Source organism: Mauremys reevesii, linkage group 2 (assembly GCF_016161935.1).
Source record: "Mauremys reevesii isolate NIE-2019 linkage group 2, ASM1616193v1, whole genome shotgun sequence".
Taxonomy (NCBI): Eukaryota; Metazoa; Chordata; order Testudines; family Geoemydidae; genus Mauremys; species Mauremys reevesii.
In genome coordinates this window covers 243364138-243388680 of record NC_052624.1, presented here as the reverse complement: position 1 = coordinate 243388680, position 24543 = coordinate 243364138, and the positions used below count along the sequence as shown (strand labels likewise).

General features: G+C 40.7%; 1 protein-coding gene across 3 annotated transcripts in view; it reads left to right on the top strand.

The window, feature by feature from the left end:
• PIP4P2 (phosphatidylinositol-4,5-bisphosphate 4-phosphatase 2) overlaps positions 1 to 24543 on the top strand; it is a 62423-nt gene that overhangs the window by 27980 nt on the left and 9900 nt on the right. For all 3 annotated transcript variants that reach the window (XM_039521780.1, XM_039521781.1, XM_039521779.1), the window contains one exon: positions 11051 to 11103. In XM_039521780.1, the coding sequence (XP_039377714.1) occupies positions 11051 to 11103 (53 nt within the window). The remainder of the gene's footprint in view (positions 1 to 11050; positions 11104 to 24543) is intronic.

Genomic DNA, 24543 nt, shown 5'->3' with positions numbered 1-24543 from the left:
GCTATTTGGCTCCATCTACATAGGCAAAACTAAGCAATTATTAAATAGTCATGGTATTGTTATGTTTTAATGCATTCTCTTGACACAATAATATTGTAGTGCAGCCAGACCCTTACACTGCATTGTTTTACTAGAAACAGTGTCCTATGCAATCAAATTCTACTGGATAACCTGCCAGACCCCTTGTTCAGGTGTTTTTGCAAACACTGAGATTTTAATTTTTTGTCCACTCTATCTGTAGGAGTAGTGCATATTTGTAAGCTACATAATTTACTTAGATTCTTCTCTGCTATGAAGTGTTCTATGATTCTTTGTATGAACAAGACTACAAAAACTACTTTGCACATACCTACCTTCAAAAAACTCAGTTTTATAAATTAGTAACTTATTCATGAATGCAAATCTGATGGCTGCTTTAGGGAATCACACTCCAAGTAACATTTTAAGCCTGGTTCAGCTGAGTCTAGATCAGCTTGTGTGTTCCCTACAAGGGATACTAGAAAACTGTAAATGCAAAAAATTGCTGGTTCTCAATTTTTAATATTGCCATAATTTAATTGCCATCAAGGTGGACGTCACCCATTTCCAACAGTTCACAAGAAGGTGTGAGTATCAGCAGAGGGAAAATTTACTTTTTGTAATGACCCATCCACTCCCAGTCTTTATTCAGGCCTAATTTGACGGTCTCCAGTTTGCAAATTAATTCCAAGTCTGCGGTTTCTCGTTGAAGTCTGTTTTTGAAGTTTTTTGTTGAAGAATTCCCACTTTTAAGTCTGTTATTGAGTATCCAGGGAGATTGAAGTGCTCTCCTACTGGCTTTTGAATGCTACAATTTTTGATTTGTGTCCATTTATTCTTTTGCATAGAGACTGTCCAGTTTGGCCAGTGTACATGGCAGAGGGGCATTGCTGACACATGATGGCATATATAATAACTTTACATAATTTTCCCTCTCTTGATATTCACCCCCTCCTTGTCAAGTGTTGGAAATGGGCCACTTCCACCTTAATTAAATTGGCCTCATTAGCACTGACCCCCCCCACTTGGTAAGGCAACTCCCATCTTTTCATGTGATGTGATATATATATATATACACACTACTTACTGTATTTTTCACTCCATGCATCTGATGAAGTGGGTTTTAGCCCACAAAAGCTTATGCTCAAATAAATTTGTTAGTCTCTAAGGTGCCACAAGGACTCCTTGTTGTTTTTAATAAGAGAAGAGTTGGTGAATCATACTAGTTGAGACAATTTAGAACAGTTTGGCTAAAATCATATAGCATTTGAAGTTTACTATTAAAATAAAATAAATTAGTTTCCGTCCCAGTTTCCCCTTTCTATAATTAACATTGCCAGGGCTTCCCTGTTGGAGGGTTAACAATATCACTAATCTGCTGCAAAATGCTTCAGAGTTAGAGAAAACTGGCCTGCTTTCTGCTCATGTGGCTCAGCTTCTCCCAGCCCACACAGGACACATGCCTTTTGTAAAGCAGCTGCCCTGACAGACTCCATGGGGGTAAGTAGAGTCCAGCTACAGGGAACCTATTGGAGCATAGCCAAAACTACAACACCCAATTCCAGAAACCTCTGAGTGTGGAGTGCTAATGGTGCATCTGCCTAGCAACAATGACCCTGACACAATTCATTTCGACCCACCCCCCTGTTCTCTACAGATCTCTTAGAGACATATCTCTCTATTGGGCACATGGGTTACACAGGCACCTGCTCTGCCAGTGTCACAGATGGAATCAGACAGCCATCTTGTAGGTGGGTCCTCTGTATGTGTAAATAGTCCCAAAGCCCTCTACTTACCTTTGGAGACCCAGCAAATGCCTCTTCAGGTCCAGTGTCTTGGATAGTACCTACAGTAGATCTTATTAGTCAGAAATTTCCACTACAACTGGTGTATTTCCACCAATACATGTCTACAGTGGTGTAGTTAAGGTGCCAGCAGTTGCTGCCATTGTGTCCACTAGACTTTCTTTTAGACAACATGGTAGACCTATACACCAGAAATTGCAAGAGCCTTTTGTGTGCTAGTGCTTAGGTCTGGGAAGTAGGAGTCAAAGTTAGAAATCTCTGATCTCTTCCTACTGTGCTGCCTGAAAAAGTATCATTTGAAGTGTTTTAGGTAGCCAGTCAGGCAGTGGCACAGAGAGCTACAGCGGCCAGCAAACAGAGCTGTAAACAGAGGAGTTTGAGTGGGAATTCTGTTGGAGGAGTTTGGGGGGAAGACTAGGAGAACCAGGCAGAGGAACAGACAGGCTAGTGAAGGGAGTGTGTGACAGTGTTGTGGTGCTCGCTGGGGGTTTGTTTTGCTGTGGATGGTGGTTTGGTTTGTGTTTCCCGGACCAAGGTGGGAAGGCTATGACAGATACAGAGGCAGCAGTGGTAGTTACCCAAGCAGTGGAAGACTCAATGAAGATGACTGGATGTGGAAGCTGTGGCATGTACATGATCCTGGAGGGGATACCTGAAAAGAGTTTTCTCTGCATGAAGAGTCACCTGATCGAGCTAATGGAAGAAAAGATCCGAGGATTGGAGATACAGGTGGAAATTCTGGTTGAGCTTAGAAAGGGGTTTGAGCAGATGATGGAGCAAAGACATGAGGAGGCTGAAGGGAAAAGCTCAGACTTGCAGATGGAAGCAGGACCAAAGAACTCTGAGGGGAGATTTCTGGGTGAGGAAAGTGGACACTGGAGGCATGTGACTAAGAGAACCAGGCAGAGGAAAAGTCGGGCTAGTGAAGGAGAAATAGAGCTCAGGAACAGCTTTGCGGAGTTGGAAAATGAAGAAGGGGCACAGCAGGTGGTCGCTGAAGGTGAGGAGGCAAGGAAGAAGAGAAGAACAGCCAGTCCTATAGAAAGAGGGGAAGAGTCAATGGAGATAACACCAAATATGAGCCCCATGAGGTTGGGTTGCAGAGGATTACAAGGGAGAATAGGAATCAAGAGAACTTGCAGCCAGAGGGAAAAGGGGATAGACTGGAGAATCGCACCATCACCAGGAAAAGGCAGGTCTACATGATTGGGGACTCCTTACTGAGAAGAATAGACAGGCCTGTAACCAGAGCTGATCCAGAGAACAGAAGGGTGTGCTGTGTGCCAGGTGCTAAGATACAGGATGTGGACCTGAGGCTGAATAGTATCCTAATGGGAGTGGGAAAGAATCCACTGATTGACCTTAATGTGGGAACAAATGATACGGTTAGATGCTTGCTGGAATGTATCAAGGGAGACTGTGCCAGGCTGGGGAAGATGCTCAAGAAAATCGAGGCTCAGGTGATCTTCAGTGGGATTCTGCCTCTTCCTAGAGAAGGGCAACAAAGGTGTGACAAGATTATGGCGATCAACAGATGGCTCAGGCAGTGGTGCTGTAAGAAGGGCTTTGGGATGTATGGCCACTGGCATCCATGAACAGAGGACTGTTCTCTCGGGATGGACTTCACCTGAGTAGGGAGGGAAATAGACTTCTAGGATGGAGGCTGGCACAACTGATTAAGAGAGCTTTAAACTAGGAATTTGGGGGAGATGGTTGGGAGATGTCCAGGTAGTCTCCACACTGGATTTTAACATTGAGAGAGAAGAAAACGAAGTAAGAAAGGATACAGCCGTGGGTAGGAGAATGGACATAAGGAGGAAGGGTAGTGTAGATACCAGTCTAATAGGCAATACTGGTGGTAGAATGTCTGTGCCTAATCAGGTAAAGAATGTGAGTGAAGCCAAACAGCAAAAATTGAGATGTTTGTACACCAATGTGAGGAGCCTAGGTAACAAAATGGAGGAACTAGAGTTACTGGTGCAGGAAGTGAAAGCAGATATTATAGGGATAACAGAAACATGGTGGAATAGTAGTCATGATTGGAGTACAGGTATTGAAGGGTATGTGCTGTTTAGGAAAGACAGAAATAAAGGCAAAGGTGGTAGAGTAGCATTGTATATCAATGATGAGGTAGACTGTGAAGGAATAAGAAGTGATGGAATGGATAAGACAGAGTCTGTCTGGGCAAAAATCACATTGGGAAAGAGCTACTAGAGCCTCCCCTGGGATAGTGCTTGGGGTGTGCTATAGAGCACCGGGATCTGATTGGATATGGATAGAGACCTCTTTAATGTTTTTAATGAAGAAAATACTAATGGGAATTGTGTGATCATGGGAGACTTTAACTTCTCAGATATAGACTGGAGGACAAGTGCTAGTAATAATAATAGGGCTCAGATTTTCCTGGAGCTGATGGATTCCTTCACCAAGTAGTTGCTGAACCAACAAGAGGGAATGCCATTTTAGATTTGGTTTTGGTGAGTAGTGAAGACCTCATAGAAGAAATAGTTCTAGGGGACAACCTTGGTTTGAGCGACCATGAGCTAATTCAGTTCAAACTATATGGAAGGATAAACAAAAATAAATCTGTGGCTAGGGTTTTTGATTTCAAAAGGGCTAACTTTAAAAAATTAAGGAAATTAGTTAGGGAAGTGGATTGGACTGAAGAACTTGTGCATCTAAAGGCAGAGGAGGCCTGGAAGTCAAAGTTGCAGAAACTATCAGAAGCCTGCATCCCAAGAAAGGGGAAAAAATACATAGGCAGGAGTTGTAGACCAAGCTGGATGAGCAAGCATCTCAGAGAGGTGATTAAGAAAAAGCAGAAAGCCTACAAGGAGTGGAAGATGGCAGGGATCAGCAAGTAAAGCTACCTTATTGAGGTCAGAACATGTAGGGATAAAGTGAGAAAGGCCAAAAGCCATGTAGAGTTGGACCTTGCAAAGGGAATTAAAACCAATAGTAAAAGGTTCTATAGCCATATAAAAAAGAAGAAAACAAAGAAAGAAGAAGTGGGACCGCCAAACATTGAGGATGGAGTGGAGGTTAAGGATAATCTAGGCATGGCCCAATATCTAAACAAATACTTTGCCTCAGTCTTTAATGAGGCTAATGAGGAGTTTAGGAATAATGGCAGGATGACAAATGGGAATGAGGATATGGAGGTAGATATTACCACATCCGAGGTAGAAGCCAAACTTGAACAGCTTACTGGGGCTAAATCTGGGTGCCCAGATAATCTTCATCCAAGAATATTAGAGGATCTGGCATATGAAATTGCAAGCGCATTAGCAAGAATTTTTAATGAATCTGTAAACTGAGGGGTTGTACCGTATGACTGGAGAATTGCTAACATAGTTCCTATTTTTAAGAAAGGGGAAAAAAAAGTGACCCGGGTAACTACAGGCCTGTCAGTTTGACATCTGTAGTATGCAAGGTCTTGGAAAAACTTTTAAAGGAGAAAGTAGTTAAGGAAATTGAGGTCAATGTAATTGGGGCAAAATACAACATGGTTTTACAAAATACAACATGGCATGCCAAACCAACCTGATCTCCTTCTTTGAGAAGGTAATAGATTTTTTTTAGATAAAGGAAACGCAATGGATCTAATTTACCTTGATATTTCAGTAAGGCAGTTGATACGGTTCCACATGGGGAATTATTAGCTAAATTGGAAAAAAATGGGGATCAATATGAAAACTGAAAGGTGAATAAGGAACTGGTTAAAGAGGAGACAACGGGTCATACTAAAAGGTGAACTGTCAGGCTGGAAGGAGGTTACTAGTGGAGTTCCTCAGGGATCGGTTTTGGGACCAATCTTATTTAATCTTTTTATTACTGACCTTGGCACAAAAAGTGGGAATGTGCTAATAATGTTTGCGGATGACACAAAGCTAGGAGGTATTGCCAATACAGAGAAGGACTGGGATATTATACAGGAAGATCTGGATGACCTTGTAAACTGGAGTAATAGTATGAAATTTAATAGTGAAAAGTGCAAGGTCATGCATTTAGGGATTAATAACAAGAATTTTTGTTATAAGCTGGGGACTCATCAGTTAGAAGTAACAGAGGAAAAGAAGGACCTCAGAGTATTGGTTGATCACACGATGTGATATGGCTGTGAAAAAAGCTAATGCGGTCTTGGGATGCATTAGACAAGGTATTTCCAGTAGTGATAAGAAGGTGTTAATACCGTTAGACAAGGCACTGGTGAGACCCCATCTGGAACACTGTGTGCAGTTCTGGTCTCCCATGTTTAAGAAGGATGAATTCAAACTGGAACAGGTACAGAGAAGGGCTACTAGGATGATCCGAGGAATGGAAAACCTGTCTTATGAAAGGAGACTCAAAGAGCTCAGCTTGTTTAGCCTAACCAAAAGAAGGCTGAGGGGAGATATGATTGCACTCTATAAATATATCAGAGGGATAAATACCAGGGAAGGAGAGGAATTATTTAAGCTCAGTATCAATGTGGACACAAGAACAAATGGATATAAACAGTCTATCGGGAAGTTTAGACTTGAAATTAGATGAAGGTTTCTAACCATCAGAGGAGTGAAGTTCTGGAACAGCCTTCCAAGGGGAGCAGTGGGGGAAAAAGACATATCTGGCTTCAAGGCTAAGCTTGATAAGTTTATGGAGGGGATGGTATGATGGGATAGCTTAATTTTGGCAATTAATTGATCTTTGACTATTAGTGGTAAATATGCCCAATGGCCTGTGATGGGATATTAGATGGGGTGGGATCTGAGTTACTAAAGAGAATTCTTTCCTGGGTGTCTGGCTGGTGAGTCTTGTCCACATGGTCAGGGTTTAGCTGATCACCATATTTGGGGTCGGGAAGGAATTTTCCTCCAAGGCAGATTGTCAGAGGCCCTGGGGTTTTTTTGCCTTCCTCTGCAGCGTGGGGTACGGGTCTCTTCCTGGAGGATTCTCTGCACCTAGAAGTCTTTAAATCATGATTTGAGGACTTCAGTGGCTCAGACATAGGTTAGGGATTTGTTGCGGGAGTGGATGGGTGAGATTTTGCGGCCTGCATTATGCAGGAGGGTCAGACTAGGTGATCATGTTGGTCCCTTCTAATCTTAAAGTCTATGACTTTTTTTAATGTAGTAGCGTTTATTGATCCATAGGTATGTACAGTATTTACAGCACGTTAAAATATGGCCCAGAACTTGTTCTGTAAAGTTAAGGGAAACTGTCAGCTTGATATTCTTGAAACTGACTAATTTAAAAACAAGAGTTTTTGAGAGATTAGGCTTAAATAAATAAATAAAATTAAAGAAAACCAGGGCATAATTAAAGCATGTGAAAGAATTTTCTTTTCCATGGGGATGCTTATGAGCGTTCTTTCAGAAAGAGAGAAATTGACTCTCCATAAAGTTTATCAAATGCTTTAAGTCACATGCTTAAAATATCTTTTTCTTCTTTCCGTTAGTTATCTTAGGTGTTACTTTACACTAGGTAAAATGTTTTCATCGCAAATGTGATTTTCGTGTTGACTGTGCCCCTGTACTAATTTCCACATTGAAGTTTTTCTTAAAATACAATATCTGTAATTGAAATACATTTTCATAAGAATTCTTTGACATTCCCATCAGTATTTCAGTACATCCATTCAGTGAATGGGGCTATTGTCTCAGCAAAAGCTTCTATTTTAATGAGACAAATGGTATTTCCCATCAGGAGACCAAATCTCATGAGGCAAATTATGACTGAGAAAACTCGGGTTTTAGTAGAATCTTGAAACAAACACCATTTCAGTTTTGTTTTAAGGTAGAGTCTGTAATTTAAATCAATATCTTTGTTTTAAAACAGTAGGCTTAATTACCTGTTAAGATAACCAGTTCACACTAACATTAGAATTTCCCTGCAATCTCATACCTCCATTCGTTGGTTGCTAAGACGATCTGAGTTTTGCAGTCTGAATCTGCCTCCTGTCAGGATGACTGTTTCATGTTTGATTTCCATTTTAAATGTACTGCAAACACTTTTTTTGCAGGGCGAGTGGGGTGGAGTTGAGGTAGGTGGAGCAGTTCGGTGATTTGCCCTTCCTGGTACCCAATATACTGTTTACAAGATTGCCTCACAAGTTTAAAAACAAAAAATGGATAATAGTTCATGAGAAACTCAGATTTGCAGTAGGTGATGTCATTTTCTGAGCACCATTGACTGGAAAACATCACCATGATTTTTTTGCAGTTTTCCACTTCCCACAGTCTCAACTGAGATTCAGAAATGGGTGATATCTTCTTCTCATATTTCTAACCGAAATGTAGTAGCTGAACTGTCAAATGAGTGGGTCTTCGTTGTTCTCATCTTATGCTTAGGATACTGGGGTTTTGTTTTTAATCTGTTGTAAAACTGTAACCCAATTTACTGGTGGGTGGGTCTGTGATACTTAAGTGACTAAATGCAAGATGAAAAGGATAATGTGGGGAAGAGAATGAAAAATTAAGTATCAATAACTTTTTTTAGTAATTTTAACACACAGCTAATCTAGTCACCATTTTTACACCATCGCTGTAGCTTATAGGCAATATATACAAAGTCAAGAAAAACATTATTTCATGCAAAAGAAATATGTTACATTCCTTCATTAATTTCACCACTTTCTAAGTGGGGTTGTTCTCATTCGTGTGTTTCCAGAAGAAGATTGTGCTGGCCATTCATAGTTGTCATTCTTGAAGAAAGTCTTCTGTGAATGGACAAGTTTCACATTGTGCCCTAAAGGTGGCAAAACTCAGGCCTTCCAGTCTGTAAAATTAAGCTAGAAACCTTACGAGACTATCTGCATTTCCACTTCGGATTCTAGGTGGAAAAACTCCAAGAACAGCCTTTCCTCTGTCATATTTGGCACTCGTGTTTCTGGTCTCAGAAGGAAACTGGGGATGGGGAGGGAAGTATTTGAATAAATTAGAGGTGCAGGTGTTTGTTTTAACCCTTCCCCCACACCCACGGATAAAGATTCAGATGGGGCACCAAGTGTTTTATCCAAACTGATGACCAGGTCTTCTGTATCCTTCCCCCTGCCTTAAGTCCTCTGCACTCCTGTAGGAACCCTGAGAATCTCTTCACCCAAGCCCCATTCTTTTTCTAATTTCTACCCCACTGCCAGATGCTGTTGAGGACTACTTGATGGAATTCCATCAATGGTCTCTCTGTACTATTACTTGATCTGTCGTAAGGACTGCAGTTGAATGATGTTAGGTTAATCCTGTTTCTCCTTCCTTGCCACTGCCAACTTCTGACAGTCCAAGGAGCAAGTTAATCAGGTCCACCCTAGACAGCTATATTCTGTAAGATAAAAATAATTGACACCACATATATTATAGTGCTGCTGAGTTAAGGTGTTCTACAGAGCTTCTTATCGGGTTTGGCAGTATTCTCTTATCTGTGTGTAAGTCTGAGATAATACCGCTCCAAGAATAAAATATATTGTAACTGTAGTCATTCCTCTGTCCATTGCTTTCCAGTGTTTTCTTCATTTTGTCTTTTTGGATCTGATAGAGCAAATGGTTAAGCATGTGAGTGGTTCCATTGAGCTTGATGGAAACCAAGGCACAATTATTTTTATCAGAATTCTCTCTGTCCCCATGTTACCTTAGAAAATTGTAAATCTGATGACCAATCTCACCTGTTTCCCCAGAGGGATTTTAAAATACAACCCGTGACAAAGCAAGAACACATATTGCTTGAGAAACTTGAACTCCAGGTCTTCTTACTTCCGATGTTTCAATGATTGATGTGTGTGCTAGTGGTCTCACATAGCTTATTAACAGAAATCTACCTGAGTGAGATGACCAGAAATCTATTAAAGGCCTTTTCCACATTAGACCTTCTAAGTATATGTGAAAGCATTCTGTACACATTTAAATGCTGTTGTGATGTAGCTTGCATTTACATACAGTACAATTATAGGGCCTTGGTTAGATCTTTTTTATAGCAGGTTTGCACCAATATACTACCACTCACTTCAGTAGAGTTGCTCCTGATTTTACATGGAGATAAGCATCAAGGCCATAGTCTTCAGAAGCTATGCTATAGACTTGCTGGGAATTTGCAGCATGACAGTTGCCTGAGTTCTCAGGGTCGAGGGGGCAGAGTAGACAAATTACTAGACATGTTGGGAAATAGTTGGCAAGTGTTGTTCTGCTCCCATTGTAGAGATATGTGTATGAGAGGAGCAGTAGGACAATAGGCTGCATGTTCAGGAGATATATAGGACTGTGAATTCTTCCTTGCTACCTCCATTTCACACCAGCAAGCGTTTTACACTTTTCCCTGAGTAATGTGAACAGGGATTTTTTTGTCTGATAATGGTGCTGGCAAAACAATGATATAACACATTGGCCCCTCGTCCAGTGCACTAACATGGGTCACAGAAAAAAAATTCCTATATCCGCTGGTTGAGATAAACTTGCTGGAACCATTCTAGTAGTAACCATTGTGTTTTGACACAGAATGGCATTGTAATTATTGCTGGTTCAGATCTAATATGTGAGACCTTGTTTATGCTACACTATCTATAACTATGTCAATATTGTTCCCTTTGTAAGGGCTGTATCACAAATGGGATTTTGCTTTTATTTTCTATATGGAGCTTTCTGAATGTAGTGTTGTGTTTCTCTTGGTAATATAAAACTGATTTTATTTTTAATGGTTTCTGTTAGAAAATGCACAACACATTGCCTTTCTCCTCAAAATGAATCAGTTCTGTTTCTTTCCCTTTAATGAATCACGGCACGCAAAAAATATTAAAGCTGATTATCAAGAAAAGAGGTTAAAAGGTAAAAATGCGGGGTGGGGAAGCTTCATTAGAACCTAGATGAATAATATTTTGAACAGAGGGATGTTCCAAAGAAAATACACTTGTTCTGGTTCAGAGGGTGCTCATAGTCTTAGAATTGGGAGAAATGACCTGGTTAATTATACTCATTGCATTCGCTGCTGTTGTAAATGGAACCCTTGCTACGTCAAACAAGCTCATAACAGTTAGGCAAGTCATGGGAAATTATTTAACATGGAAATCCCAATCCAAGGAGTGCAACATTGTTGCTGGCAAAAGGGCATCCCATGTATGGAATAAAAGAAGAAACAAGTCAGATTAAAGCATGAGAAGCAAAATGTTTTTGCAGTGATCCCCAGTGACATTTAACATGAAGTAAAATAAACACTTTCTCAGGCTAGAGGGTTTTTTCAACTTTTTTTTTCTTTCTCTTTTACAGTGGATGGAACTGAGGTTTAACACTTTGGCAAAATGCCCACACTGCAAAAAAATGTAAGTTTCCTAAAAATGCTAAGTTTGTTGGAGAGACATTAGAAACAAATTTAAAGTAGTTAAACTTATGTCAAATATTATTGATGGAGAACAAGCTGACATGCAGATATTTGTTTTCTATACCTGAGAATACCGAGACTTGAGAACCTAATATGTGCCAGTGAACCCTTCCCTCCTTATTCCCTACAAGTTAGTAACAGTTTAACATATGCAGTTTAGATTAGTAACTGCTTTAATTTGATTGTCATTGTCTGAGGAAGAAATAGATGGCTAACAGTAGAAAGAGATGGATTACTACAACTAACAGCAGTTTACATTTTTATTTAATGTCTTTGAAGCTTACCATTTCATACAGTTAATTGGGATGTTGCATAAATGTACAACCCACCTTGCCTTCAGCTTGAGAGCAATAGGAGAAGAAAGGAAAAATATTTATTAATTTGGAAAGTATTTTATTTTCTCTCTGTTACCAAATGCAAAGCTTAATTCATGTTAAGCAAGATATTGCAATAAGATACTTAACATTTAATATTTATGGAATAATTTCTAACTTGTCTACTATTTGATAAGGAGTGAGAAGTTACATTAAGACTAAACGTTAAGAAGGAAAGTTAAGGAAGCAAACCACATATTTAAAATATATATTTAGAAAGTAAGTTTAACTTTTGCAACAATTGATTAGGCATGGTAGTAATTATCTTCAAATGCCACTAAAAATGATGGCTCCCACTGTTGCCCAGAATGTATGTTCGAAGTGAGAGGATTGCAAATAAAGGGCATGAAATTAGAGGTGAAAATATTAATTTAGCTGACTTATTTCCCATGCTAATGTTATTCAGAGGATCCTGTCTTCCCTTGTTATATTACTTCCAGTAATGGGAGTAGTATATGTTTCACTGAGAAAGGGAAATACCACCAGCATTGGGGATATATTATATGAAAGAACAGGCAGATGCCTAGTGGACAGTTTAGGCCAAGACTTTAACATTTAGGTACCTATACAAGTGGCCTGGAGTCATTTTGACACAGCCAGCATTTTGGGGGCACACTTCTGGAAATCTCGGGCTCAGTACATGCGAATGACTGCATGGGTGGCAGGCATTTTCCCATTTGTCTAGGCTAGCAGTTCTTAAACTGTGGGTTGGGACCCCAAAGTGGGTCGTGGTACCATTTTGAGGGGGTTGCCAAGGCTGGCGTTAGATTTGCTGGGGCCCAAGCCCCACCGCCCGGGGCTGAAGCATGAGGACTTCAGCCCTGGGTGGAGGGGCTCAGGGTTACAGGTCCCCTGCCTGGGGCCGAAGCTCTTGAGCTTTGGCTGTGACCCCCGTTCCCCACCTGGGGCTGTGGGGCTTGGGATTTGTCTTTGGCCCCCCTACCCAGGACAGTGGGGCTCGGGTGGGCTTAGGCTTCGGTCCCCCTCCTGGGGGTCAGGTAGTAATTTTTGTTGTCAGAAGGGGGTCATAGCGCAATGAAGTAAAGGAGCCCTGGTCTAGGCAGATGAACCCTGGAGTCTGCGTTAATTGTCCTCCATTTGTTATCCCTGCTCTAGTGTATTGGCAGTAACTGCACACAGACTTTCTCTCCCGAACTGAGTACTACATTAATCGTGGTTAGCAGTTACATTTTAAAACTGACATATAGCATTTTATGGCTGATCTCCAAGTCATCTCTCTCCTGATGCTATCCCAAAGCACAGTGGAATCAAATATATCTTTTAAAAATGAACCAGCATGATGGTAACAAGTATACCACCTGATGTTAATGCTATAATCCTCATCCTCTCTCCCTGCTTCTTTGTTGTTGTCTTTTTGCTAGGTTATGTTGTATAATCTCTTTGGAGCACAGACCTCTTATTTGATTTGTTCTTAAAGGGACAAACACACTTATGGTGCAGTATAAATAATAAACCTGGACCTTTACTGAAACTGTTTTAATGTGCAAGCTGCAACTATCTTGACAGATAACAGAGAAGTGTTTGAGGGCATGCAGTATTGTGGCATAACTTTGCATCAAGTGCAAGCCCTTCGCCTTGGGACTTGAGGGGACACAATCTTAAACTTCGTAGCTGTAGCTTTGTATTGTTTGGTTGGTGGACCTTTTCATGCACTCAAAGGAGGGGTGGGGGGTTGGGTGGGGAAGGGAGAGAGGGTTTGTAGTTCTGACAAGAACAGATCAGTTCCTAAAGGAGGGATTTTAGGGTATAATTTAAGTGACTAAGGCTGCTAACTGTCTGAGTTATTTTGTAACCGAGACTGACTGACTGAGTCACTTGAGCACTTGAGTAAATATGAAAATCTGACTTAGGTTTACAACATAACTTCCAGTGGCAAACACAGAAAGGGTGGTGAAATTAACAGTCACAAACTTACATCTGAATGTGTTTCTTTTATGCACTGTACAAATGACTTTCATACACCAGTGGAGACCAGATTGGCACCCAGAAAAATGTATTCTAATACATAAATTGTGCCTCATAGAATGTAAACACTTTTGATTACATTTTTAAGAGAGTGCATGTAATAACCGAACTAAAATAAAGTTATCTTTGATATATCGAAAGAAGCAAATCAAGCAGTTAAATTAGATTCATACCCAGCGTCTTCACAACACAGATAGTACTGGCTTTTTATGTCTGGATATTGGGAAAACATGGTGTTTTTGGCCCGTAACTGTAAACATTCCTTGCTTTTTTCCTCTGATGACACAAGTTTAACTGTCAGTTTTGGTGGAAGGGGGAGGGTGAGATTTCACTTCATATGACAATGAGTGCGTGCAAGATGATTCCTTGTAAAGTGACAGAAACCATTTACAACATAAAATATAAATGCAGAGAACAAAATGGTTCACTTCCATTTAAACTACTTTGGTAAGTATACTCGCTCTGGCTAATATAAGCAGTAGCTCACAAATGATGGTTCCATCAGAACTTCAAATACAGCAGTGCGAGGGGACCCTGTTACAGTACTGTTTTGTAGTGTAAATGGGATCTTGAAAGTGACCTTGCAAAGAGGTGTAAATGGGTTTTTCCTTTTTCTTTTTGTTTCTACATAGTGTATTTTTAAAAAGGTCTGAAAGTTGTTTTTTTGTTTTGTTTTTTAGCTCCACTCTGGGGAAGAAATGTTTGTGAGGAAATTAAGTTTCCTCTCCTTGTTTTTTACATTATAAATTCATAAGAACATAAGAAAGGCCGTACCGGGTCAGACCAAAGGTCCATCTAGCCCAGTATCTGTCTACCGACAGTGGCCAATGCCAGGTGCCCCTGAGGGAGTGAACCTAACAGGCAATGATCAAGTGATCTCTCTCCTGCCATCCATCTCCATCCTCTGACGAACAGAGGCTAGGGACACCATTCTTACCCATCCTGGCTAATAGCCATTTATGGACTTAGCCACCATGAATTTATCCAGTCCCCTTTTAAACATTGTTATAGTCCTAGCCTTCACAACCTCCTCAGGTAAGGAGTTCCACAAGTTGACTGTGCGCTGCGTGAAGAAGAACTTCCTTTTATTTGTTTTAAACCTGCTGCCTATTAATTTCATTTGGTGACCCCTAGTTCTTGTGTTATGGGAATAAGTAAATAACTTTTCCTTATCCACTTTCTCAACATCACTCATGATTTTATATACCTCTATCATGTCCCCCCTTAGTCTTCTCTTTTCCAAACTGAAGAGTCCTAGCCTCTTTAATCTTTCCTCATATGGGACCCTCTCTAAACCCCTAATCATTTTAGTTGCTCTTTTCTGAACCTTTTCTAGTGCTAGAATATCTTTTTTGAGGTGAGGAGACCACATCTGTACACAGTATTCGAGATGTGGGCGTACCATGGATTTATATAAGGGCAATAATATATTCTCAGTCTTATTCTCTATCCCCTTTTTAATGATTCCTAACATCCTGTTTGCTTTTTTGACCGCCTCTGCACACTGCGTGGACATCTTTAGAGAACTATCCACGATAACTCCAAGATCTTTTTCCTGACTCGTAGCTAAATTAGCCCCCATCATGTTGTATGTATAGTTGGGGTTATTTTTTCCAATGTGCATTACTTTACATTTATCCACATTAAATTTCATTTGCCATTTTGTTGCCCAATCACTTAGTTTTGTGAGATCTTTTTGAAGTTCTTCACAATCTGCTTTGGTCTTAACTATCTTGAGTAGTTTAGTATCATCTGCAAACTGTGCCACCTCATTGTTTACCCCTTTCTCCAGATCATTTATGAATAAATTGAATAGGATTGGTCCTAGGACTGACCCTTGGGGAACACCACTAGTTACCCCTCTCCATTCTGAGAATTTACCATTAATTCCTACCCTTTGTTCCCTGTCCTTTAACCAGTTCTCAATCCATGAAAGGACCTTTCCTTTTATCCCATGACAGCTTAATTTACGTGAGAGCCTTTGGTGAGGGACCTTGTCAAAGGCTTTCTGGAAATCTAAGTACACTATGTCCACCGGATCCCCCTTGTCCACATGTTTGTTGACCCCTTCAAAGAACTCTAATAGATTAGTAAGACACGATTTCCCTTTACAGAAACCATGTTGACTATTGCTCAAGAGTTTGTTTTTCTATGTGTCTGACAATTTTATTCTTTACTATTGTTTCAACTAATTTGCCCGGTACTGACGTTAGACTTACCGGTCTGTAATTGCCGGGATCACCCCTAGAGCCCTTTTTAAATATTGGTGTTACATTAGCTAACTTCCAGTCATTGGGTACCGAAGCCGATTTAAAGGACAGGTTACAAACCTTAGTTAATAGTTCATAACTTCACATTTGAGTTCTTTCAGAACTCTTGGGTGAATGCCATCTGGTCCCGGTGACTTGTTAATGTTGAGTTTATCAATTAATTCCAAAACCTCCTCTAGTGACACTTCAATCTGTGACAGTTCCTCAGATTTGTCACCTACAAAAGCCATCTCAGGTTTGGGAATCTCCCTAACATCCTCAGCCGTGAAGACTGAAGCAAAGAATCCATTTAGTTTCTCCGCAATGACTTTATCATCTTGAAGCGCTCCTTTTGTATTTTCATCGTCAAGGGGCCCCACTGGTTGTTTAGCAGGCTTCCTGCTTCTGATGTACTTAAAAAACATTTTGTTATTACCTTTGGAGTTTTTGGCTAGCCGTTCTTCAAACTCCTCTTTGGCTTTTCTTATTACACTCTTGCACTTAAGTTGGCAGTGTTTGTGCTCCTTTCTATTTGCCTCACTAGGATTTGACTTCCACTTTTTAAAGGAAGTCTTTTTATCTCTCACTGCTTCTTTTAGTACTTGTCTACCCTCTTCTTCCTGGAAGACACTCTGGATAACTTGAGAAATGATAGGATTATGAGCTCACAGTTACCAAGGAAGAGACATAATTAGAGGGGAGAAGTCTTTTTATTCAGATTACTTAAAATTCTTTTGTGGTGGGTTTTCGCCCCTCTTAAAACCCGTTTGTCATACTCCTGAAGAATAAGTCTTTGATTAAATACTCAACACTCTTGCCCCTTCACTTAAGGATGGAGAATTTGCTTCTTCTGGACCTCCATAGAGAACTCCAGCAAAAACAGGGAAGATAGTTTTGACACTCCTGCTGTTCTGAAGGTGAAGAACAGATTAAAAATGGAACCGTAGCTAAGGTTTTGTCTATACTGAATCTCAAACCTTCCTGCACCATCAGACATCAGAACACGAACAAGACTCCACCATCTCTGTCTATCCTGGGCTGCTCTTTGCATGACCTCTTTTGTTAAATCCCATAAGTTTTCCCTCTCTAAATAACATTCAATGAAGGGAATTTCTCAATCATCCCTTTTGCATGTTCTCCAGCCACCCAATGGCATGCCTCCCATGGCAGATGCAGCAAAGAGTCTTGTGGCACCTTATAGACTAACAGATGTTTGGGAGCATGAGCTTTCATGGGTGAATACCCACTTCGTCGGAATACCCACTTCCAACGAAGTGGGTATTCACCCACGAAAACTCATGCTCCCAAACGTCTGTTAGTCTATAAGGTGCCACAAGACTCTTTGCTGCTTTTACAGATCCAGACTAACATGGCTACCCCTCTGATACTTGACACCATGGCAGATGGTCTAGATTTATTCTTAATACATCCCTGATATTTCCATCTTCTCTTCTAGATAACTTTTGGATATAAAGTTGGTTATTTATAGTAAAACAACAGTATGGAACTGTGTTGTAACTGGTGATGGAACTGATTTCTTCCAAAATTGTTGTGCTTACAGTGCAAATAGAGCCTAAAATATGAGGGACAAAGTCAGCATTTTTAAATAACTTTTCACATAGTGTTATGAACTTGCTACTGTTCACATAGGTCTGTAATTTGGGATATGACAGTATTTTCATATAATTTTTCTATATTTAATGCTTTTTAAAAAGTGTAAGATCTGTAGGAAAAAAATCGTTCATTTTTTGAGGTATTGTAACTGAATGGCTAGGGCCGTATACTGGGAGTCAAAATAACCTTTATTTTTATTCTCATTGCTGGTATAGATTTGGGTGTGACCTTAGACGAGTCACTTAACTTCTCTAAGCCTCAAATTCTACTCTAAAAATAAGAATGTTGGTTACCCTTCAGTTTCAGGTGGGTAAAAAGATGTTCTGTATTTTCTCCCCTAAAATGTTGCATAAGGTACTTACAGCATTATCTCTTCTCCCTGCTTCTTATTTTATTGGGCAGGGAGAAAAAAAACAAAAACCCCCACAGCTATGGCAAGTAAAGGCAGAAGACCTAGGGTTGTTTCAGTATTAAGTTTGCAAAATCAAACATTGAAGTCAGGAAACGTTAAAAGTTAGAATTTCTGCCACAGTGTGAATGTAGAATGTGAGTATGTATTATACATATGAGAATGTTGTATCTTCTATCCCTGACACTTTGTTAACAATAACTTTCACCTAATTATAGGTAGTCATTAATGGGTATCTTGAAATATATAGGATCCACAATGCGGTCAAGCTAATGTAAGAAAAAGTTTAACTCTTTTTAGGGGTTTCCTGACTCTTGAGAACTTGATCTTTTAAGCTTAACATTCCATTGTCTAGTTTTTCACATTTATATAGGGTTTTTTGTTTTGTTTCTTTAAAATAAAGTGCAGAAGTGTCTTTCATTTGGAAGAAACCAGGCTGGGGCAGAGTGTTGGGTGCAGGAGGGAGTATGGGGTTCTGGCTGTGAGAGGGGGGATCAGGGCTGGGGCAGGGGGTTGGAGTGCAGGAGGGAGTTCGGGTGCTGGCTCTGGGAGGAGGCTCAGGGCTGGGTGTTGTGGTGTGGCCTCTTGCTGGGTGGCACTTACCTTGGGCATCTCCTGGTTGGCGGTGCAGCGAGGCTAAGGCAGGCTGCCTGCCTGCCGCAACCCCATGCCACTCCCGGAAGGGGCCAACATGCTTCCGGCACTGCCCCTGCAGCTCCTATTGGCCACAGTTCCCCGTTCCCAGTCAATGGGAGCTGCAGGGGCAGAGCTTGCAGGCAGGAGCAGCACGCGGAGACCCCTGTGGGCGCCCCTCCCCCCACGGTGCCATGCTGGCTGCTTTTGGGAGTGGCGTGGGGAAGGGTAGGCTGGGAGCCTGCCTTAGGGGCAGCCCCGCTACACCACCAGAGATTGCAATTGACTGGGAGAGTCTCTAGGCTTGAGCAGTCAATTGCGATCGACCAGTTGGTGACCACTCATCTAGAATTTAAGTTACTAACCTGAGATCTGAGACACCCAAGTTCAATTTCCTGCTGTCCCACAGATTTTCTTTTTGACTGTAGGCCATGTCTTTAAAAAAAAAAAAAAACAAAAAAAAAAAACAACCAAACCAACTCTCTCTAGATTGTTTCTTGAGGTGAGGCTTCCAGATGAAACGTTCTTTCAAGAACAGCTAGAATGTCAAGAGCAGTTCTGTTGGACTATGAAAGAAGCATTAACAGATGGCTTGCTAGTGGTCAAATGTGTAACTTCAGCCCCTGGTACCTTGAGATAAGGCTAAAATTGCTTGTATCACAAGGCAGTGTATTAGCTTGAGGAAGCTTTTTCTTGTACTCCGAACTTTTGGAAATTCCTTGTAGATAAATACAAGTGCAGTAAAGCAGCTTAAATCAATCCATTTGAAAGCTTCCCAAGAAGACTGTTTAAAAAATTCTAGTCACATGCTAAGCATGTGAGGCTTTGCTGGAGTTTTAATTAACTTCAGCCGGGAAGTTGCTTGTTTGTCCTGTGACAGCCTATTAACTGCTTAGCTTTTCTTTGGGAATTTATTTAGGTATAGCAATATGCAAAGGAAGCCTCATTTTTCAGCTTCAGTCTTGAGCCACTTGAAATATCAGAAAATCAGTTCTAAAGTTTTACTCTTGTTCCTTTAGCTGGAAGCACTACCAGATTTAGGAGGTGCTTAATTGAGAGTGCTGTCATATATGCAAATCATCCCTAGTTAGGAGGGACAGTTCATATATTTTAGTAAAATATTTACAATTCTCCCTCTCTGGCCCACCAAGTTGCTTTCTGTATTCACTGTCTTTTGAAGGAATTAAAAAGTGTGCCCCTATTTTTCTTACCAGATGTTCCTGTTTATAGCTTTCAGTATTGACAAAGATACTCTATTAGATATCTACCTGGTGAACTTTTATCTCCCAACATTAACTTTTAGTTCAGCTTCAGTGTGCAGAGTAGTAAGACTTGTGTAGAACCAAGCTGGTATGTGGCAGAAGGATACAAGCATTGCTCCCTCTTGGCTCTCCATGGCTCCTAGCTGCCTGAAAGGACACCACATCTTTCTCTCCCAAACCCCAGCACCACCATTATATATCTATGTACATATGTTGTATGCCTATAATATAGGGTATATGTTGTCAATCATGCCCCCACTGCCATGCTCTGCATCTTTTTCAGGGAGTTGTAGCTGAAATTGTGAGATAGGTGCCACAATGTGCAGGCACAAAAATGGTTGGCAGGTGTATTGTGTGTGTGCTTTGCACTGATTTACCCAAACCAAACTGCTTAGTGTGGTCAGTGTTGCATATCCTGGAATGGTGCTGAGGTCCTCTTGTACTAAAGCATGTCCAAGTGTTTTTTTTGGAGTGCATGGCCTCCATGATGACCATGGGAAGTGCCAGATGGTCTCTGTCTTAGTTCTTATCAATGGGCATACTCATGTTTTTGACCTGCATGATGGGACTGGAACTATAGGATATTAAGAAATAACCTGTTGTCACAGATCATCTCCTCACTGAAATCAGGGCCTTTCCTTGCTCCTGTGAGGGTAGTAGATCTGGTCTGGCGTGTTGGATGTGGAATTCTGTGCTGAGAGACTGAGACCCCCAATAAAATACCAGAATTTTGGGGGGATATTGCTTCACAATCACTGGGATATCTTCTTAGGGGTCTAGGACAAATTTATAAGGGTGTATGTGTATGTGTTTTACAACCAGAAACATCTGAAATATTGCTCCCTCCTCCACCATCCTCAGAAGTCACCATGGTATACAATTTCCAGCAACAGTGATGGAAGACTTAACTGAAGTCTGATCAGTTGCATCACAGAGAACTCTTAGATGTTTCTGGGGTGATCAAGGTGAAGAGACTTTTGTTTCCTCCTTAGCCATAGCATCTGTGAATTCTTCTTTGAGTGCTTGTTCACGTCCATTCCACATTAGTTGTACGTGCGTTGCGTGCACGAGCGTCAGAAACTTTTTCCCTTAGCGGCTCTCGTTGGGCCATATATACCCCCATTGGCCCGATCCCCTCCAGTTCCTTCTTACCGCCCGTGGCGTTGGAACAACCTCTTGCTCTCATAAGAGAAGCAATTCCCTTATCCTTAGTGTTGCATAGCTGTTATCAGTCAGTTATCAGTTAGTTAGCGTTTCATTGTTGCTGAACTCTTAATAGGTTAGGTGCTTGGAGGACTCCGGCACCCCCCCCGGGCTGCGGGGCATTCCACAGGCCCACGGATTTAAGGCTTGCGCCACGTGCCAGAAGTTATTGATGGTTTCTCCTGTCACAATTTAGTTACAATTAAGTGTTTCCCACACAAGGAAGCTGTCAATCTCTTTCAAAGATGAGATTGATTAGATTTGGCTGAGCTGACTGGTTCATGAGAAGTGTAGGAATGGATTTGCAGAGATGGGGTATTTGCTGGTTTATTCTCCCAGTTTGGCTTACTGAGTGTAGGTGTTTTTGGGAAGATGTTACCTTTTGATATTGACTCTTGTCCTTCATATCTGCCTAAGGACAAAGGGGAGATTAGAGTCCCATTATTAATATTGCTTCCTTTTGAAGAGGACAAATATCTAACTCATTTAGACAAGTATTGGCTAGATCTTTGTTCAAGAAACCTTTTTTATAACATAAGAACGGCTATACTGGGTCAGACTAATGGTTCATCTAGCTCAGTATCCTGTCTTCCAAGAGTAACCAATGCCAGATGCTACAAATAGAATGAACAGAACAGGACAATCATCAAGTGATCCATCCCCTGTTGTCCAGTGCCAGCATCTGGCAATCAGAGGCTTAGGGACACCCAGAGCATGGGGTTGCACCACTGGCCATCCTGGCTAATAGTCATTAATGGACCTCTCCTCCAGGAATATATCTAATTCTTTTTTGAACCCTGTTATAGTCTTGGCCTTCACAACATCCTCTGGCAAAGAGTTCCACAGATTGACTTCACTGTGTGAAGAAATACTTCCTTTTGTTAGTTTTAAATCTGCTGCCTATTAATTTCATTTGATGACCCCTAGTTCTTGTGTTATGAGAAGGAGTAAATAACCCTTCCTTATTTACTTTCTCCACACCACTCATGATTTTATGGACCTGTATCATGTCCCCACTTAGTTGTGTCTTTTCAAAGTTGAAAAGTCCCAGTTTTTTAATCTCTCCTCATATGGAAGCTGTTCCATACTCCTACTTATTTTTGTTGCCCTTCTCCATATCTTTTCTATTTCTAATATATTTTTTGAGATGGGGCAACTAGAACTGCATGCAATATTTAAGGTGTGAGCATACCATGTATTTATATAGTGGCATCATGATATTTTTGTCTTATTATCTATCCTTTTCCTAATGGTTCCTAACATTGTTAGCTTTTTTAACTGCAGCTGTACATTTGAGTGGATGTTTTCAGAGAGTGATCCATAATGACTGCAAGATCTCTTTCTTGAGTGGTAAAAGCTAATTTAGATCCCATCATTTTGTATGCATAGTTGTGATTAGGTTTTCCAAAATACATTACTTTGCATTTATCGGCATTGAATTTCATTTGCCATTTTGTTGCCCAGTCACCCAATTTTGTGAGATCCCTTTATAACTTTCCACAGTCTGCTTTGGACTTAACTATTTTGAGTTATTTTGTATCATTTTCAAACTTTGCCATCTCACTGTTTACCCCCTTTTCCATATTATTTATGAATATGTTGAACAGCGCAGGTCGCAGTACAAATCCCTGGAAGACACCACTATTTACCTCTCTGCATTCGGAAAACTGACCATTTATTCCTTCCTTTTGTTTCTTGTCTTCTAATCAGTTACTGATCCATGAGAAGACCATCCCATGAGAAGACCTAGGGAGGTGGTGGAATCTCTATCCTTAGAAGTTTTTTAAGGCCTGGCTTGACAAAGCCCTGGCTGGGATGATTTAGTTGGTGTTGGTCCTGCTTTCAGCAGTGGATTGGACTAGATGACCTCCTGAGATCTCTTCTAACCCTAATATTCTATGATTCTCTTATTCCATGACTGCTTAGTTTGCGTAAGAGCCTTTGGTGATGGAGCCTTTCCTAGTCAAAGGCTTTCTGAAAGTCCAAGTACACTATATCCATTGGATCATCCTTATCCACATGTTTGTTTGTCTCCCTCAGAGAATTCTGATAGATTGGTGAGGCATGATTTCCCTTTACAAAAGCTGTGTTGACTCTTCTCCAACAAACAGTGTTCAACTATGTGTCCCATAATGGACAAAATCTATAGTAAAGAACAGAATTATCAGCTGCCCACTTACCGGCTTTTCTCCAGAATCTCTTGTTAATAAGAAAACACCACCAGGAAAGTGGTAGTGTCAGCCACAGTTTATTCTTGTATTCCACATATTACATTGATCCCTATTGGTCTGGTTTCAGGCTGGGGTACTGTCCAGAATCAGTATTATTACTGGTGCTTGATGTTCCTCTGGTAATGGACAAGGGTAATATCTGTATATTGACGTTGGTAGATCTCTTAACAGTTTCTGATGCTTTTAACCAGAAAGTATTGTTGGCTGTTTCCAGGATCAAGTGAAGATGGATGGAGGGGTTCTGTATTTGGGTTTAGTTTGGGGGTTTTGTTTGGTTGGTTCATGTTCACCCTTATTGTTAAAAACATGGCTGCTAAGATGGGAGCAATACAATGCTACTGGATAACCTTTTCATTTTTTGTCCGGATGCCTAGATGCCATGGTGCTAACTATAAATCACTTAAACTTAAATATAAAGTATGTAAAGTTGGAAAAAATGACTCTTCTTGTTACTAATCAGAATTGGTCTGTGTCTTGGCTAGGCGAATCTCAGAAGTAAAATTTCAAATTTTAGCAGCCCCAAGCTGATACTTTTAGGGTCTTGTGTATGGTCTCTTACGCATAGGTAATAATAGCAGACCTCCAAAGGTTGTTTTGGATAATACACGAGAAAGTTTGGGTGCTATCCAAATTTTTGAAGTCTCCTTCCTACACTGATGCAAAGAGGTTTTACCTTAAATAAAACGGTAGCACTGTCTTGCTTCTGTCTATGGTGCCTGACAGTTTTGCTTGATTGTTGTGTGCCTCTCACCTCAGGGCTTGCCATACTGGAATTGAACAGCCAGCCCAGCAGAGGAATTGGGAGATCTGTTGAGTCTATAACAAGAATAACTTCAAAAGTGTGTGTGTGTTTATGGGAGGAGAGTGTGGTGGTGGAGAATAGCATTAAATATGTGGTGTTGAGGGAACAGAAGAATACTTCCAAATATTTAGACAAAAGATTCCATTTTGGGCAAGATATACTTTTGTCATTAGTTCTCCCATCCCTACTGCTACTGCCATCTCCCAAAATAAAACTAACCAAGGCATCAAGGGGCAGAGAGCTGAGTGAGTTAGACAGCTCATTAGCAACCGGCTGCTTAATCTAATCTTGCCTAGCTTCTTCCCCAGCCTGTAATATTGTGTATTAAAAGTGGATTGCTGAAGTAGGGTTTTAGTCAAACTTGTTTAGGGCATGGCTACACTTGCAGATGTAGAGTGCTTTGTATTTGGGGGAAAAACAGATGATGCAGTCTCATTATATAATAACATTCTTTCTGTTCTGCTACTATCCCAGGAGGATGTTAAATAGAAGCTACTAAAGTCAGACACTTTTAAATCAGCAGGTCCAGATAATTTGCATCCATAAGTTTTAAAAATACTGTCTGAGAAGCTCGCTGGGCCATTAAAGTTGATTTTAAACAAGCCTTTGAGCACTGCT